Source organism: Canis lupus, chromosome 22, assembly GCF_011100685.1.
Source record: "Canis lupus familiaris isolate Mischka breed German Shepherd chromosome 22, alternate assembly UU_Cfam_GSD_1.0, whole genome shotgun sequence".
Classification (NCBI taxonomy): Eukaryota; Metazoa; Chordata; class Mammalia; order Carnivora; family Canidae; genus Canis; species Canis lupus.
Genome location: NC_049243.1, coordinates 61277620 through 61292624, shown reverse-complemented (window position 1 = coordinate 61292624; position 15005 = coordinate 61277620). Strand labels below are relative to the sequence as shown.

Genomic DNA, 15005 nt, shown 5'->3' with positions numbered 1-15005 from the left:
CAGACCTGGAGGAAGAGGTGGTGCAAGGGAAGGTCACAGTGCCCCTCACGTGTAATTTTGGCCAGGGGGCTGCACGTGCTGCCGAAGTTAGCAGACACGGCAGGTCGTGCAGGATGCGCATCTGTGCCCAAAGCCCAGAGCAGTCCTTGCCGTGATGGTGAGCGCCGCTCCTGCGCAGGCTGCTCGAAAACTTTATCTGTGGGCCGTGGGCTGCGGGGGCGTATATGGGGTGATGGGGCTCATCCTGCCACTTGTGCTGGCTCTATCGCCATCGCTTCTCTGTGGAGACAGCTTGTGTGTCCGGCATGCCCTTCACACTGTGTTACCCTGATCAGTTTGGCGTCCTTGTTGAGTGGGGCTTGTCGTCCTTCTCGTCTTGTGTTTAAACTTTTCATTTTGAAATGGCTTCAGATTCATAGGACGTTGCAAAAAAAATGGTACACGAGGAATAATGATGAGCAGCTGTGCACTCTCCTATTTATACAGAACACAGTAAAGAAGGGGCCGTGTTCCTTCACCCTGTTTCCTTGTGGCTGCAGCCTGCTGACTGGCCGTAGCCAGGACACGGACCTTGTTTGGACCTCACCAGTTTATGTGTCTAAACCCGCGTGTGTGCATGCACGTGTGTGCACCTGTGTGTTTTATCACACGTGTAGGTCTGTGCAACCATCACTGCAGTCGAGATCCACCACAAAACTGAGGAACATGGGTGTGTGTGAGTCATCCAGTGTGTAGACTACATCCCAGTGGCCAGTGGCCATAGCCAGGGAGGAGGTCCTTGTCCTGCTTAGCCTGATCTCTGGCCTGGATGCTGCCTTTGGGCAGGCCAGTTTCCTGGGAATCTGAATCATGAATAGCAGGTGGGTGTTGCCGGGACTGTGAGGACAGGACAGGCTATGTGTCGGCTGGCCTGGCTCCAGGCCTGGTGACAGCTCGTGTGCAGTGTGCCTGCCTCGAGGTGTCATCCTGCAGACGGGCAGAGCTCCCCTGGATCCACACAGCCTCCGGAAACACATCAGCATCTTTCCCCGCAGCCCCTTTTCATTCCGAAATGTCGCCCTTACAGTCGTAGAAGGTCAGAGGATGGCAGGTGGTTTCTTGAATCCATCTATTCTGTGATCGCAGTAAAAGGCATTTGTCAGAAAGAGGGTGTCACAAACTGGGGCCAATGAGAGATGAAGGAGTATTGGGGAGTATTTCCCTAGTATTGGGGGAAAAGGCGATCTAAACAATATCTTGCTTCCTTCTGGAATTGATGTTTTAAAGGTCTCTGGAAAAGCACTTTATTAAAAAGAATTAGTTGCTGTGCGTGGATGGAACTGGAGGGTATTGTGCTGAGTGGAGTAAGTCAGTCGGAGAAGGACAGACATTATATGGTCTCATTCATGTGGGGAATATAAATAATAGTGAAAGGGAATATAAGGGAAGGGAGAAGAAATGTGTGGGAAATATCAGAAAGGGAGACAGAACGTAAAGACTCCTGACTCTGGGAAACGAACTAGGGGTGGTGGAAGGGGAGGAGGGCAGGGGGTGGGGGTGACTGGGTGACGGGCACTGGGGGGGGCACTTGACGGGATGAGCACTGGGTGTTATTCTGTATGTTGGCAAATTGAACATCAATAAAAAATAAATTTATTATATAAAAAAAAGAATTAGTTGCTGTGTTCTTTCTCTGACCCTGGGTGGGTAGTATGAGCACAAGGTGTTGGCAGGGAGGGGTCCTTTGTGGTGTCAAAACTGGGAGGGAGACGGTCTCCCACCCACCACCTGAGCGGCCCCGGGGCCCTTCCCCGGCTCCCCCGAGGATGCCCGGCTGCTGCTTAACTCCGCTGTGTGCTCTTCTGTTTGTAGGCTTGCTGTGAAACTGTGTGAGCTCTGAGGGCAAACCTTGGCCTTCTTCTGGCCCCTTTAGAGCAGGCCTGGGAGCTCTGGGGATGGTGATCGTCGTGCATGTCAGACAGTCCTGCTTGAAGGATTCCCAGCAGTTGTGCACATGCGAGGACCCCGCTCCGAGGAGGGAAGGGCCGGCACGGCTCCTGGCTTGTTCTCTCCCCTTCTGTGTTCACGGGCGTCTCACCTGCTCTTGGCGCTAGGGTCCAAGTGCTCAGCAGTCTGGCCCCACCGCAGCCCCAAGGCCCATGCAGACCAGGGCTCGAGGGGACAGGGGGTGTGCTCGGCTGCCATGACCAGAGCCTGTGGCCAGGGCTCTCTCTGCAGGCCAGGGATCTGATGTCTGCCGCTTTCCTGAGGAAAATGTGTGTGAACCACTGGTGCTTTTTTCTTTTTAAATTAGCAAACCTTATTTTTCAAGCCATTTCATGTTGCAGAAAGTTGAGCAGAAAGTTGGAGGAAGTCCCACGTCCTTGCCCCACCTGGCGGGTCCTTGCATCTGTTATGGTCGGGGAGCTGACAGTGTGCCTGGAGGGGGGCGCTCTTGGTTGGACAAGGGTGGTGGTGTTGGGAGCCACGGTCCCCGATCCCACAGGGCGGCCCCTCTGTCATCCCATTATTAGTGATTTGTGTTCTCCAGCTTCTTAGCTTGGCTAGAGATAGAATCTGTTTGATTTCTGCTCTGATTCTTTGGTTTCTGCTGGTGTCTTGATGTTACTGACGCTAGATCTTTCCTTGTGAACGTGCAGTCGCTGCTATAAATGTCCCCGTAAGCACTGCTCTCACCGCATCCCACATGTTATGATAAGTTTTAATTTCATTTTCATTTACAAAAAAAGAAATGAATTAAAAATATCTCAGCTTCTCTGGAGGCTTTTTCTTTGGCCTTTTTTTTTTTTTTTAATTTTTATTTATTTATGATAGAGAGAGAGAGAGAGAGAGGCAGAGACACAGGCAGAGGGAGAAGCAGGCTCCAAGCACCAGGAGCCCGACATGGGATTCAATCCCGGGTCTCCAGGATCGCGCCCTGGGCCAAAGGCAGGTGCCAAACCTCTGCGCCACCCAGGGATCCCTTCTTTGGCCTCTTTGGACTGGGTGGTACGCGGTTTCATCTTCGAGTATTTGGGGACTTCCAAGCAGTTTTGTGCCCCTGAGTCCGGCTCCCTCATGCTGTTCTGAGAGCAGATGAGTGATTTGGTGGCGTAGGCTGAGGCTGCAGCCGGTGCCCGGGCTCGGGCGCTGTTCACCTCCCAGCCGCTGTTTGGGCCCCGTGATCTCATCATTCACCTTAAATCAAAGGGGGAAACCATTCAATCAGCCTTGGGAATGCACCTAAGACTCTGCTGTTCTCACAGACGCAGGGATGCCTGCGGGGTCCAAGCCCCCCTGGTCAGGGCCATCCTGCCCCCGCCTGGGCTCTGGGTGCCGCCCGGAGCCCCGCTGCCCCTTCTGCGGGCCTGCGACGACCTCGCTGGTGCTGGAGGTCAGGATAAGCACAGGCTCAGATTTTTCAGTGGCGGTGGGTGGAGTTCAGTGGGTGTCAAGCTGTAGAAGCCGCACTTCCTGCCTGCCCTGAGGGGCAGGGTGTGGCCTGGCCCCTCGGGCGGGCGGAGGTGTTTGTGGCAGGTTGTTTGTGAGGGACGTGGTGTGTCACCCTCTGGCACGGGGTACGCCCATGCCAGCAGCCTGGCTGCATGAGGACAGATGTGCACTGGTGAACCACAGAGCTCCTGGTTCGTTTCTGGGGGGCGGGGCCCGGGTCCTTTCAGCAACGTGCAGCGCTTGTACCGTTTTGCTCCCAGTACAGTCGTCTCCCGAGTGTCCAGAGGTGGTGGCTGACACGATCTGCCCCGTCGGTAAGGAAGTGCTCACCCTCAGAGGAAGCGCAGCGGCCGCGGGCTCGGGTGCGGATGTGTCCGTGCTCTTCTGGGAAAAACAGGAAACCGGTCGGTCGCAGGTTGTCCTCGCTGGGGGGTCCGCCTGAGCCAGACACATTCTCTCCCTTCCCAGAGCCTAGTGAAAAGACAGTGTGATGTGGCCGTTGGGATGGCCGCTGCCAGTCTTAAAATTGAGCCAAGAAAGACTTGGGGTGGGCCCTTGGGGTGGGAGAACAGGTGAAGAGCCCGTTCTGTGACTCGTCCTGGGCTTTTGTCCTGAGCCTTCACCCTGCATCTGGTTTGGAGGGAGGCTGCTGGTCGCCCTTGGCCTCAGCAGAGTGGTGGCGCCTGCCCCATGAGATGCTTTGGGAGCCCCGCGCCCAGCCTGGCTCAGTGAAAGGAGAGCCGGGAGCCAGCTCCCCAGGGCGCGGCCAGGGTGCTGGCTCCGTCTGCAGAGCCGCCTGGTGCGGAGGCTGCCTTCTCCCGGCTACGCGGGCCAGGAGGTGATGCGCCAGGGAGCCTGCGGTGTGCACCTCTGTTGGATGAGGGGTACGGCGGGGCAGAAGCTGCCAGGGCTCTGTAGGAACTGGCCCATTGGTTCCCTCGGGAAGTTGGCAGCTCTTGGCATGCACGCCACGCGGTGAGCACCCTGGACGCGGACCAGTCAGAGCCCCCGGTGCTCAGAGTCTGCTCTGGGTACTAGGTGTTGCCCAGGGGCACACAGGTGTGAGGCTGGCCTGGTCCTGCCATCCAGGAGGTCTCGCTGCCCCCTCCTAAGGCCACTGGTCCTGCAGGTGAGGGGAAGGCTCAGAAAGGGCAGCGCTTGGTCTTGCTCAGGACAGGGAGGGGTGGACACCCTGAGGCTACAGTGCCCGGCTCCGTCCTGCACATCAAGTCTCCCCTGTCAAAGTCGTGGGCGAGCCAGATACCCAAGGGGCTGGCCTCCGTGCTGCAAGGCTGGCAGGGAGCTCTGCAGGTGTCTGGGAAGCCACAGGAGACCCGCAGTGGCCACGGTGTTCAGAGGAGCCGACTCAGGAGGCCGCTAGGGGCACCGCTGAGTATACTGCCCACGTTCCCCTGGCATGTCCATCTGTCCATCCGCCTGGCACCCTGGGTTCTCCTGGGACAAGGCAGCCTTCCCAGGGCCCGTCCATCCATCCATCTGCCTGGCACCCTGAGTTATCCTGGACAAGGCAGCCTTCCCAGGGTCTGTCTATCCATCCATCTGCTTGGCACCCTGGGTTCTCCTGGGACAAGGCAGCCTTCCCAGGGCCCATCCATTTGTCCATGCGCTTGGTACCCTGGGTTCTCTGGGACAAGGCAGTCTTGGAGGGCCCTCCCCAAGCTGCAGGCTAGAAGTTTTACTCAGAATGGATGTCGGACATTATCCAGTTCAGTCTCCCTTTCTAACTAAAGAGAGTGTTAATTTTGGGGCGCCAAAGGGTGGCTCAGTCATTGAGCATCAGACACTTGATCTCAGCTCAGGTCTTGACCTCGGGGTAGTGAGTCAGGCCTGGTGTTGGGCTCCAGCTACAAAGTGTGAATTTTAACGTTGTAGTGTGTGCTCATATACACATGTCTTGTGTCACACGGGCTGCTGTTGGATAGTTTGGAGGGAGCGGGCTTCTCTTCTTCATAGGCCTTGTGCCCCCGGCCCCCGCCCCTGAGCCCTGACCCCTGACGGTAACCTGGTTGGTCCTGGACCCCTCCCTCCAGCTGGTCTGACCTTTGTGCAGACACAGACACAGGCGAAACACGGCACTGGTCTTGCTCTCAAAAGTCCAGCCACCTGTGCTCAAGTCCATCTCCTTCAGAAGTGTCCATGAACACTAAGTTCCTACGGGGGGACGCCCACGCCTGCCCCAGGACTCGGGTGTCCACACAAGCTTATGTATGAAGGGGTACATCCTAAAGCAAGTGAGCAAAAGTGTTGGGAGGCTGCTTTCTCCAGGACCTTTTTCTTGAGCGTTTTGAGACGAGCCTGCCCTGGTTTCTGCGGCCTGACTGGGGTCGGGGAAGTGCTGTGGATGCCACGGGGGTCGGGCTCAGCTTCACATCTGTGGGCCGAGGCTCTGGGTGCTCTTCCCTGCTCGTGGCCATCCTGTTGTGACCCTCTGTCCTTGTGCCTTTCAGGGCAAGGTCCACCTGGAGCTGCGCCTGAGTGAGGTCATCACTGACACGGGTGTCGTCTGCCACAAGCTGGCTGCACGGTAAGACATGACGGCCGGTCTTCCCAGGAGCAGTGCCCCGCAGGGAGTGGGATGGGTGGTGGTTTTTCAGACAAATGAATCAGAATTGCCAGCCTCCAGGATTCCCCATGATGGCATTGTTTTTAGAGGTTTTGGCACATCCTTCCTCATGTCCTCAATAAAGCAGGTGTTTGTCCCTGAGGTAACACATTTGGCTTCTGCAGACGGCCACAGTCAGGCAGACATGTAGGCAGAGGTCGCCGTCTGGCCCCAGGCGGGACACAGGAGGGGTCTGTGTGCTGGTGTGTGGACCTGGGGCCCAACCACAGACCTCCGTCTACCCCATAACGCTTGGTGAGTGTGGGCGTCGGTGCATGTGTCTGCACATGGTCCCCAGACCTTGTCGTGGGCTCTCGACATTCAGGGTCATGGACCCCACAGATTGTCTGGAGGAGGCTGAGAGGTCCACCCTCTGACCACAGTGAGGTCTCAGGGGCCCCATCTTTCGCTTCCTGCGCCGTGGGCGCCGCATGTGTCCCCCCCACTAACGACACTTGCAGGCATCAGGGATCCTGCAAGCGGCTGTCACAGGTACGCTCGGGCCTTCCCTCTGTGGCCTGCACGTTCCCAAGTGAGGCCTCTGAGAAGGGAAAGGGAGGGTGTGCAGAAGCCGTCCTCTGGTACTCAGGACCGTGAGAGGGACCAGACGCTCCAGCTTCCTTCGTCTTTGCAGAGATGCTTCCCAGATTCATCCTTTCACCATCTCTGGCGAGCAAGGGCTTCGGTGAGCCCGGGTAATGCTCTTTCCTTGGGCCGAGACCCCGAGTCCTGCGTTAGGCTTGTGTTTCCTCTGTCATGTCCTGGGGTGTGGCATGAGAGGAGTTCCACCCTGTGTCCACCCCGGGGCCTGCCTCGCTGCCTACTGCACTTTTCCAGTTCATTGTCTGGTCAGTTGAGGCTGCGGGGCTGTCACCGTGGGACATGGAGGGTGTGTGTAGGAACCTATACAGGACATGGCATGGGATGCACAGTAGGACACACCAAACTCATCCTTTCCTTCATCGGTGCTGCCATTCTCCGAAAAATAGCTGCTCTCAGACCCTGTAGCAGTGATGAGAGTTGCCTGTTTTCTTGTTTATTTATTTATATCCCTTGTTCCAAAACAACTTTCAGCTTTTTTTTTTTTTTTTAAGACTTTATTTACTTATTCATGAGGACACAGAGGGGCAGAGACATAGGCAGAGGGAGAAGCAGGCTCTCTGAAGGGAGCCCGATATGGGACTCAATCCCAGGACCCCGGGATCGCGACCTGAGCCAAAGGCAGATGCCCAACCTCCGAGCCACCCAGGAGCCTCCGATGTAGGGCCTTTTCAGCGGAGGCTCCCGTGGAATAGGAGTATCCATTAGCGGTGGGGGCAGAATGGACCGGGCCGGGCAAAGAACGGAGTTGGTCGCTGAGTGCACATGCTGTCACTGTTCAGACCCCGAGCAGACAGGTCCCTCATAGGGATGCGGTGAGGAAGAGCGGAGGAACGCACCGAGACCCCCAGGGCTCATGTCCCCCAAGTGTCTGAGACACCAGTGGCCTGCCTTTCTTCACTTAGCCACCCCCTGTCGATTTTTCTTTCACTAAGAAATACCTTTTACCATAAAATTCAGGATTTTCAAAGGCAGACTTCTGGCACAATCCTCACGCTAACCACGTCCAGTTCCAGAACATCTCATCACCCTGAAGATGAAATCCTGTTCCCTGATGGGCCCCATGCTCCTCAGCCCCCGACAACTGCTGCTCTGCTTCTGTGGGGTTGCCCATTCTGGACGTTTTACGTGAATGAACCCGCATGACAGGTGGTTTATTGTGCCTGGCTTCTGTCACTGAGCGTGCCATCTTCAGGGCTCACCCATGCCCTGGCAGGTGTCAGGGCTCCCGTCATGCGGGCACTGAATCACGTCCTTGGTTGTCCCACTCGTCCTCCACTGATAGATGTTTGCCTGTTGTGAAGACGACTGCTGTGAACGTTCCCATACAAGCATCTGTACGGACTTGTGTTCATTTCTCTTGGGCGCGAGACACAGGAGAACCAGTGTGGTATCTGGACTGTGTTTAAGCCTCAGCAAGCTCCCGATAGGTTCTCACTGTGCCAGCAGCATGATCCGGTTCCTCTGCCTGGGCTTGCCCACGATGCTCATTGGGTTCTGCAGCCTCCTGGGGGGTGTGCAGAAGTGTTGGTTTCACGCCGTGATGGGACCATCTTTTCTGTCCTTCACTGATTTTCTCATTGGTTATTAATATTTTATTATTAAATTGCAAGAATCTTCTGTATATTCTGGATGCCAGCCTGTTGTCACATACATAGCTTGGAAACATCTTCTGTCCTATCGTGTTCACTTTCTTGATCACATTCTTTGTAAAACAAGAGTCTTCAATCTTGATCCGCCTCATCCGTTGTTTCCTGTTTATACAGATTTCTAAGAGACCTTTTCCTACTCTGAGGTCACATTGACACCTGTGCTTTCCTTCTAACATTTCCACAGCTTTAGTTCTCATCTTCAGGTTCTCAGTACATTTGGAATTAATTTTTTATGTATGGTGTTAGGTAGGGGTCAGCATTATCTCCTTTGCTTTTGAATATCCTGCTGTCTCGGCACCATTTGTGGGAAGGTTCCTTCTTTCCCAGCAAATTGTCTTGCATTTTTGTTGGAAATCCCTGGCCTACAAATGGGTACATTTATTGGTAAACTCTGTTCTGTGCCTGTGGCCACTTGGGATCATAGGAGGTTCTGAAATCTTCCATCTTGACCTCCCATCTTGGTCATTCTTTCCTAACTCTTCGGCTGCCCTGAACTCTTTTCATTTCCATATGAGTTTCAGGATCGACGTGTTATCCTTTCTGCGAACATAGCAGCCGTACTGAATCTGCACATCAGTTTGGGGAATTAGCCGGGTGAGCCCTTCCAGCCCCAAAACATCGTCTGTCCATTTGCTCAGCTATTCTGTAAGCTTTTTTAAAAAATGACCTTGTTTCTCTAAGGTCGTTAGAATGTCCCCCTTTCATGGCTGATGTCAGTAATTTGAGTCTGTTTTTCTTGGTTAGCCTGGCTACAGATGTGTCGAGTTTGTGGATATCTTCGAAGGCCGCACTGCTATGTCCCTGGTTTCTCTGTTTGCTCTGCTTCCTTACCTGCTAGTGGCCTGTGTGGGCTCTTTGCTCTTCTGTGTTTGGTTTCCTAAGCTGGAAGTTTGGGTTATTGATTTGTGATCTTTTTCCTTTTTTAGTTTGGGCATTTATAGCTGCACGTTGTCCTCTGACACTTCAGTCCCATTTGTATTTTACCACCTTCTTTCTTAGAGCTAAGTCTGCCCTGTGCACCTGGGACTTCCCACAGATGGTGCCGCTGTGGGATGGAACAGAAGATTGTGGACGCTCCACAGGTGATGAGGTGCAGAAGGCTCTGGACCCGGAATCCTGGTGTCCGGAGCTAGTGCTTGTTCCCTTTGTGACCTCCGCTGTCATGTCCTTGTATAAAATCGGAGCAGTAATGTCTACGCTGGCGTCTGTGCAGTATCACACATGCTATTTGTACGGATCCTCCCCTCGTGCCCTGGCCTCTCAGAGGTTAGCACAGGCTTGAGCCAACCTCGACAGTGTGTTATGGGCTTGGGAAAATTCAGAGCGAGGCTGGTGGGCCGTTGACGAGAAGTCAGGCAGAAGCAGCTTTGTTCCAGTGGGGTCCCCACTGGCCTGGGAATCGCCTCATGCCCTCCTCCTGCTAAGCAGCACCTGACTTCTCCCCCTTCCCTCACTGGAAAGTGCTGGGGACAGATACGGCCTGCGTGTACCACCTGGACCTGTTCTTAGCCTCCCGACACACGGCACCCCCTCGTTGTGGCAGTGTGAGGTATGAGGGCTGCTCTAGCCAAACACCACAGTCTCAAGTGTTTTAAAACAACAGGAATTTCTTTATCCCAGTTCTGAAGGCCCGACCTGAAGTCTGGCTGGGCCACGCTCCCTCCAGAAACTTCAGGGGCCCACCCCCCCCTCCCTGTTCCAGCTCCTGGGATGCAGGGCGCCCTTCTCCCCTCTGCCTGCCTCTTCCTGTGACCCTCTCCACTGCGTCTATGAAATCTCCCTCCTGTAAGAACTCTATAGTCAGTGGGTTTAGGGCCCATCCTGGATCCAGGGGAAGCTTATCATCTCAAGATCCTTAGCTTGATTACATCTGCAAAAGGACTTTTCCGAATAAGGCCACATCTGTTTGAGGACCACCTCCCAGCCTGTGGGCCCAATGGTTCCTGGACTGTCAGGTCCTTCTGGGCTCTCCTCACCTCTTACCCCGCCAGGGACATTCTTTCATGGGGGGCCTACGGCATTCTGCAGGGTTGAGTTCTGTTTCCCAGCCTGCCCCTCTCTGTTGTGGGTACACCCTTCCCAGCTGCCTGAAGAGCAAGGGGAGGCCTTGTCTACCTTCCCCAGACTGCAGGTGGCCCTGGGAGTGCTTGTAGTCCTGGACTGGGGGCGTCCCAGCGTTCCCTGCAGAGTCCCTGGACGCTCACCGCCCTTAATGTGGCCTCCCTCTGGCTGGTAGTATTATCCACCGGCTTTCCCAGCCACTGGCGGGCAGAATGTCACCTCTCCCTGACTGCCTGGATGGCAAGTGAAGCCTTTCCCCAGGTGGTGCCATCAGCACTGGGCCTCCTTGTGGTTGTGTGGACAGAGGACACACTGGACGTGCTCACACAAGCTTCCCTATCCTTTCCTGACTATAACTACTCTTTTTCATGCTGTTCCCTCATATGTCCACATGTGCTGTCCTGGACGCTTGACTGAGGCCCAGGTGGTTTGGTGACCCGCTGTCCCTGTCTGTGGATGTGGCATCTGCCCCTCCGACCTCGGATGGGTGTCTGTTCATGTGCATGGCTTCTTTCCAAGGAGATCTCAAGCCTGCACGCAGGGGCTGTAACTCATGCTTTCCTTCCCTAACAAAGATGAGTAGACCTTTGTAACATTCGTTCAGAAATATTTCATGAGCCCCTGTTAGGTGCCGAGGACTGTCTCGAGCCTCCTGGGGCCTGCGTTCTAGCGGGGGAGGAACGTTATCCTGTGGCACATCTACATTTCATTCACTGGAGGAGCGTTAGAGGAGCCTGGTGGTTGGGAGCTGGCCTGTTGAGCACAGGGTTGGGGTTCTGAGCCATCTGCTGGGCCCCCAAGACCATTGGAGTGTGGGCTGGGGTGAGTGGGCAGCATGTTATGACTCCGCATCACCTTCATTCACAACACTCATTCCTGTGGGAGACCTGCAGCCACTTTTGGTGCCAGGAGATGAGTGGGAAAGATGATGCATGTGCACCATCTGCTGGCTGGCATTGCAACAGACCTTTACTCACCTTCCTTGTCCCTGTAGGACAGTGTCTCCTTGGGTCTCCTGTGGCCACCTGCTTTATCCGAAAGTGAGGGCTCCTGCGCTTTTCCACTTCCAAGCTCCACCATCTCACCAGCAGATGAGAAGCCTGTCAGCAGCCCTGTAGATGCCCACTGGGCAGCCCCTCCTGACTGGGGGTGGGGTCCTTGCTGCTGGGGGGCTGGGCTCAGGGCTTGACATCCCCATAGATGCCACTGGGCAGCCCCTCTGACCAGAGGTTGGAGTCTGGGGGGCTAGACTCAGTGCTGGGGGGCTAGGCTGGGGGGCTAGGCTCAGTGCTGACAGCCAGGCTATGGGAACCTCCCCCTTGAGGTATATCCAAGTGAGGAATTACCTGTTTTCAAGTTTCTGACAGCATTTCAAATCCAATAAGATCTTATTTACTATTACTGGGGAGTTAGAAAAAGAAAACATAGCCACTAGGCTGTTACTGTTCTAGCTGCAAGGCATAACTGTGTTTTCAAGGTCAGTTTGAATGTAAAATCCTATAAATGTTATAATACGTGTAAGTATTATACTTGATGCCTTGGACTCCAGATTAGTTGACTGTGTCGCTGTGTCACAGTGTCCTTCCCAGGACACAGGAATAGGCAGCGTAGTAAATATTTTACTCCTTTCCCTTATTTACCTGGAACATTCCGAAGCAGGGGTTGAAGTTGTTTGCAAGAGAATAAGCCTGGAGAGATGCCCTGTGTGTGGAGTGTGGTGAGAGGGGGCTGTGTGGCCGGGCAGCCCTAGCCCACCTGCAGGTGCCTGCCGCCCCAGGTGAGCGAGGGGGGGTTGGACGCCCTTACCTCAGTTGCATGGTCGGCACACCGATGGAGGGTGCTGGGTTTTCCCTCCACAATGGCTGTGTAGGTGGGCTCGGTATCCCGGTAACTGCTTTGCGTTAGACAGTAGGTCATGTGGGAGGAGGCAAGGCAGGGACATTCCCATGGTTGCTGGGGGGGTTGTACAGGCTGCTGCCCTGCGTCTGGTGGTGCTTCTCTAGGACGTAGGTGTGGGGACACTTGCTTTCACTTTGATGCTTAGTGATGCCATCTGGTTCCTGGCCATGAAAAGCCGTCATGTCTGAGGATCCAAAACCATCTAAACCTTCTTGAGCAACAAGTGAATGTAATAAAAAAGGTGTTTGTGTTAAACTGGGGTCGTTGGCCCCAGGGGAGGGTGTGGGCCTTGCTGCCCTGTCCTGAGCAGGCTGTTTCCCCACCGTCTCAGATCTGCTGCGGGATTCCCCCCCTCCCTGGCCCGTTTGTCCTTCAGACTCCAGCCTGAGGCCCCCAACTACCACCTTGTGCTCCTCTGTTGTATCTAGTTTCCTTCTTCCCTCACGTGGCTGGGTGTGACAATTGCATGTTCTGTGTTTACCATCTTGCTGTTGCTGCTGCGCCAATGATCAGACCTGAGCTCAGACTGCTCCGTTCCTGGAGACATGCCTGGGCTGCATAAGATCTGCACGAATGTTCGTTTCACGATGATGTAATGGATAAATCGGTATTTCTTTAATGAGTTAATGAAGGAAGATAACCAAAGACCAAGTCAGTAATCTGGAGAGAAACTCAGAAATATTTCATCAAGTAAAGAGTTGAAAGTATTAGGTAAGGCTAACAGAAGTAACGAAGTGACCCCTAAGGTTCAACCTTGTCTAGCAGAGGTTTCAGGGAAACTCATGGAGAAATGAGAAATGTAGAAAGCTGCCAGGTGTGGGACCCGTGTGGCACCAGCTCCAAGGGCCGTAAGCACCACGAAGGAAACAAAATCCTCAACTGGAGAGACATGTTCTGGGAAATGTTGGAAGCTAAATCCTTCCCAAGAGAGGCACAAGCAGCTCACATTGCTTGGCTGATGGAGCAATGGGGCAGCTGGTTATTCTCTGACTTCCTGATGGCAAGAGAAACGAGCATGCAGCCGTCTGAGGGGATGTGATCCTGCATCTAATTGCCACACCGTTCCTCTTCGGGAGTAGAGCTTCTGCTCCCTGCCATGTTGGAATACTGGGACCCAGACCCCCTCTCCTCCCACAGACCGCGGAAGAGCTGGTGCTGTACTGGTGGGACATTCTGGATGTTGGGCAATTGGCATTTGAACTCTGTGACCCCAGACAAGGGGGGCAGACACGGGCCGCAGTGGCCCCGGCTTTGTCCTGTGGTGGGTGGAGAGAGGCCACTGCAGTGTTTTCCGGAGAGGAGGAGGCCTGCATACTGCACAAGCCAATATGGATATGTCGGGCTAGCGCCATGGGTCTGGACAGAGCATGGGGTCTGTGGGTACGGGGCTCTCGTATGGCTCAGAGGCACCTGCGTATCCGCCAGTGCGGTGGAGATCCTTGCTCCCACTCAGGGCTCAGCATAGCTCCTGGGGGGCCCACACAGCCCCTGACACAGCCTCAAGCAGGAATGGCCGTGACCAGTCTGTACCCAGAGGACCCTAACCGCCAGCTAGCACAAGACCCAGAAAGTCAGCAACCTGGAATTCACGACGTCCAGCATGTGCTCAAAACCGGCAGGCCAGGAGCAGGATGACCTGAGCACGACCCAAAGGAGCAGCCCACAGAAGCATACCCAGGGATGACAGTGATGACAGAATAAGTGGAAAGGATGGTCACATAAATTGCATAACCAGCTCTGCTCCAGAATTTAAAGAGACCTGAGCCAGGACTGTTGTACTGGGACCCACAGGAGGGACCAGGCACGAGTAAATCTGAGATTGGGGTGCCCTCTGCAGCCGAGAGGCATGCGTGGCATGGGGGTTGTCCCCAGGCTGGACCCGAAAGCCCAGTCGGTTGTTGGGGCCACCGTTTTCACACCTGTAATACGATGTGCCACAGCAGCTACTTTGTCAGGTTGTGGGAGAGGTAAACTCATGAGCCACGGAAAGCTCTTGCCACTGCTGGTTCCCAGGAAATGAATCGGTGGCATCACTCACACAAGTCCCTAGGACCGTGTCATCCTCGGCTAAGACAGCCTTGTCCTGAATGCAGCACACACCTCTTCCTGCCCCTAAATGCTTTCTGACTACTAATCGGTCAGGTCAGCACCCACTGCGCTTGTTAGACAGGAGCTTCTGGGCAGCTGGTGCCAGGAGCATGCAGACCTCCTGGCTCTTGGCCCTGTGGGGGGCTTCAGAGCCCTCGAGAAATGGCCTGTGGGCCCCTCAGCTCCTGCTCCTGACACCCCACCTCTCTTCTCAGCATCCTCGAGTGCCAAGGCCTCCCCATCGTGAACGGGCAGTGTGACCCTTACGCTACTGTGACACTGGCAGGACCATACAGGCAAGTATCTTTGCCCGCACCTACCACTGCCTCTGGGCCGTGATGGTGAGTTGCAGTCAGCTATGATGATGCTGACGGTTCCAGAGAAATGCAGCCTGGCTGTGAGGAGGGAAGTGTCCTCCTGACCCACTCTCATTTTCTCTATTGCCCTAAAGTGCTTTGTAAAAAAACACAAAAAAACCCTGTGTTCTCCTCTTTGGGTGTTTTGGGCTCAGTAAAGGGTCCTGATTTGTGTACCATCTGGGTTGGAGACAAACAGAAATATTTATAAGTAAAGGCAGTAAGTCACTTGTGCATTTGATCACTCGGTCTTAAGGTCCAGAGAGACTTGGTGTCAACAGTGTCGGTTTTAAT

The 15005-nt window shown here is 54.7% G+C and overlaps 1 protein-coding gene across 2 annotated transcripts in view; it reads left to right on the top strand.

Annotated features, from left to right (window-relative positions):
* The window catches only part of RASA3 (RAS p21 protein activator 3), a 108822-nt gene that overhangs the window by 68234 nt on the left and 25583 nt on the right, over positions 1-15005 (top strand). Inside the window, exons 1-3 of one of the 2 annotated variants that reach the window (XM_038570138.1) lie at positions 3618-3746; positions 5901-5977; positions 14571-14651. Coding sequence is in view for 1 of the 2 variants with exons in the window: in XM_038570139.1 (XP_038426067.1) it covers positions 5901-5977; positions 14571-14651 (158 nt within the window). In the remaining variant the exon portion in view is untranslated. Of the gene's footprint in view, positions 1-3617; positions 3747-5900; positions 5978-14570; positions 14652-15005 lie in introns of those variants that run through there. The other variant, XM_038570139.1, reaches the window with a different exon arrangement.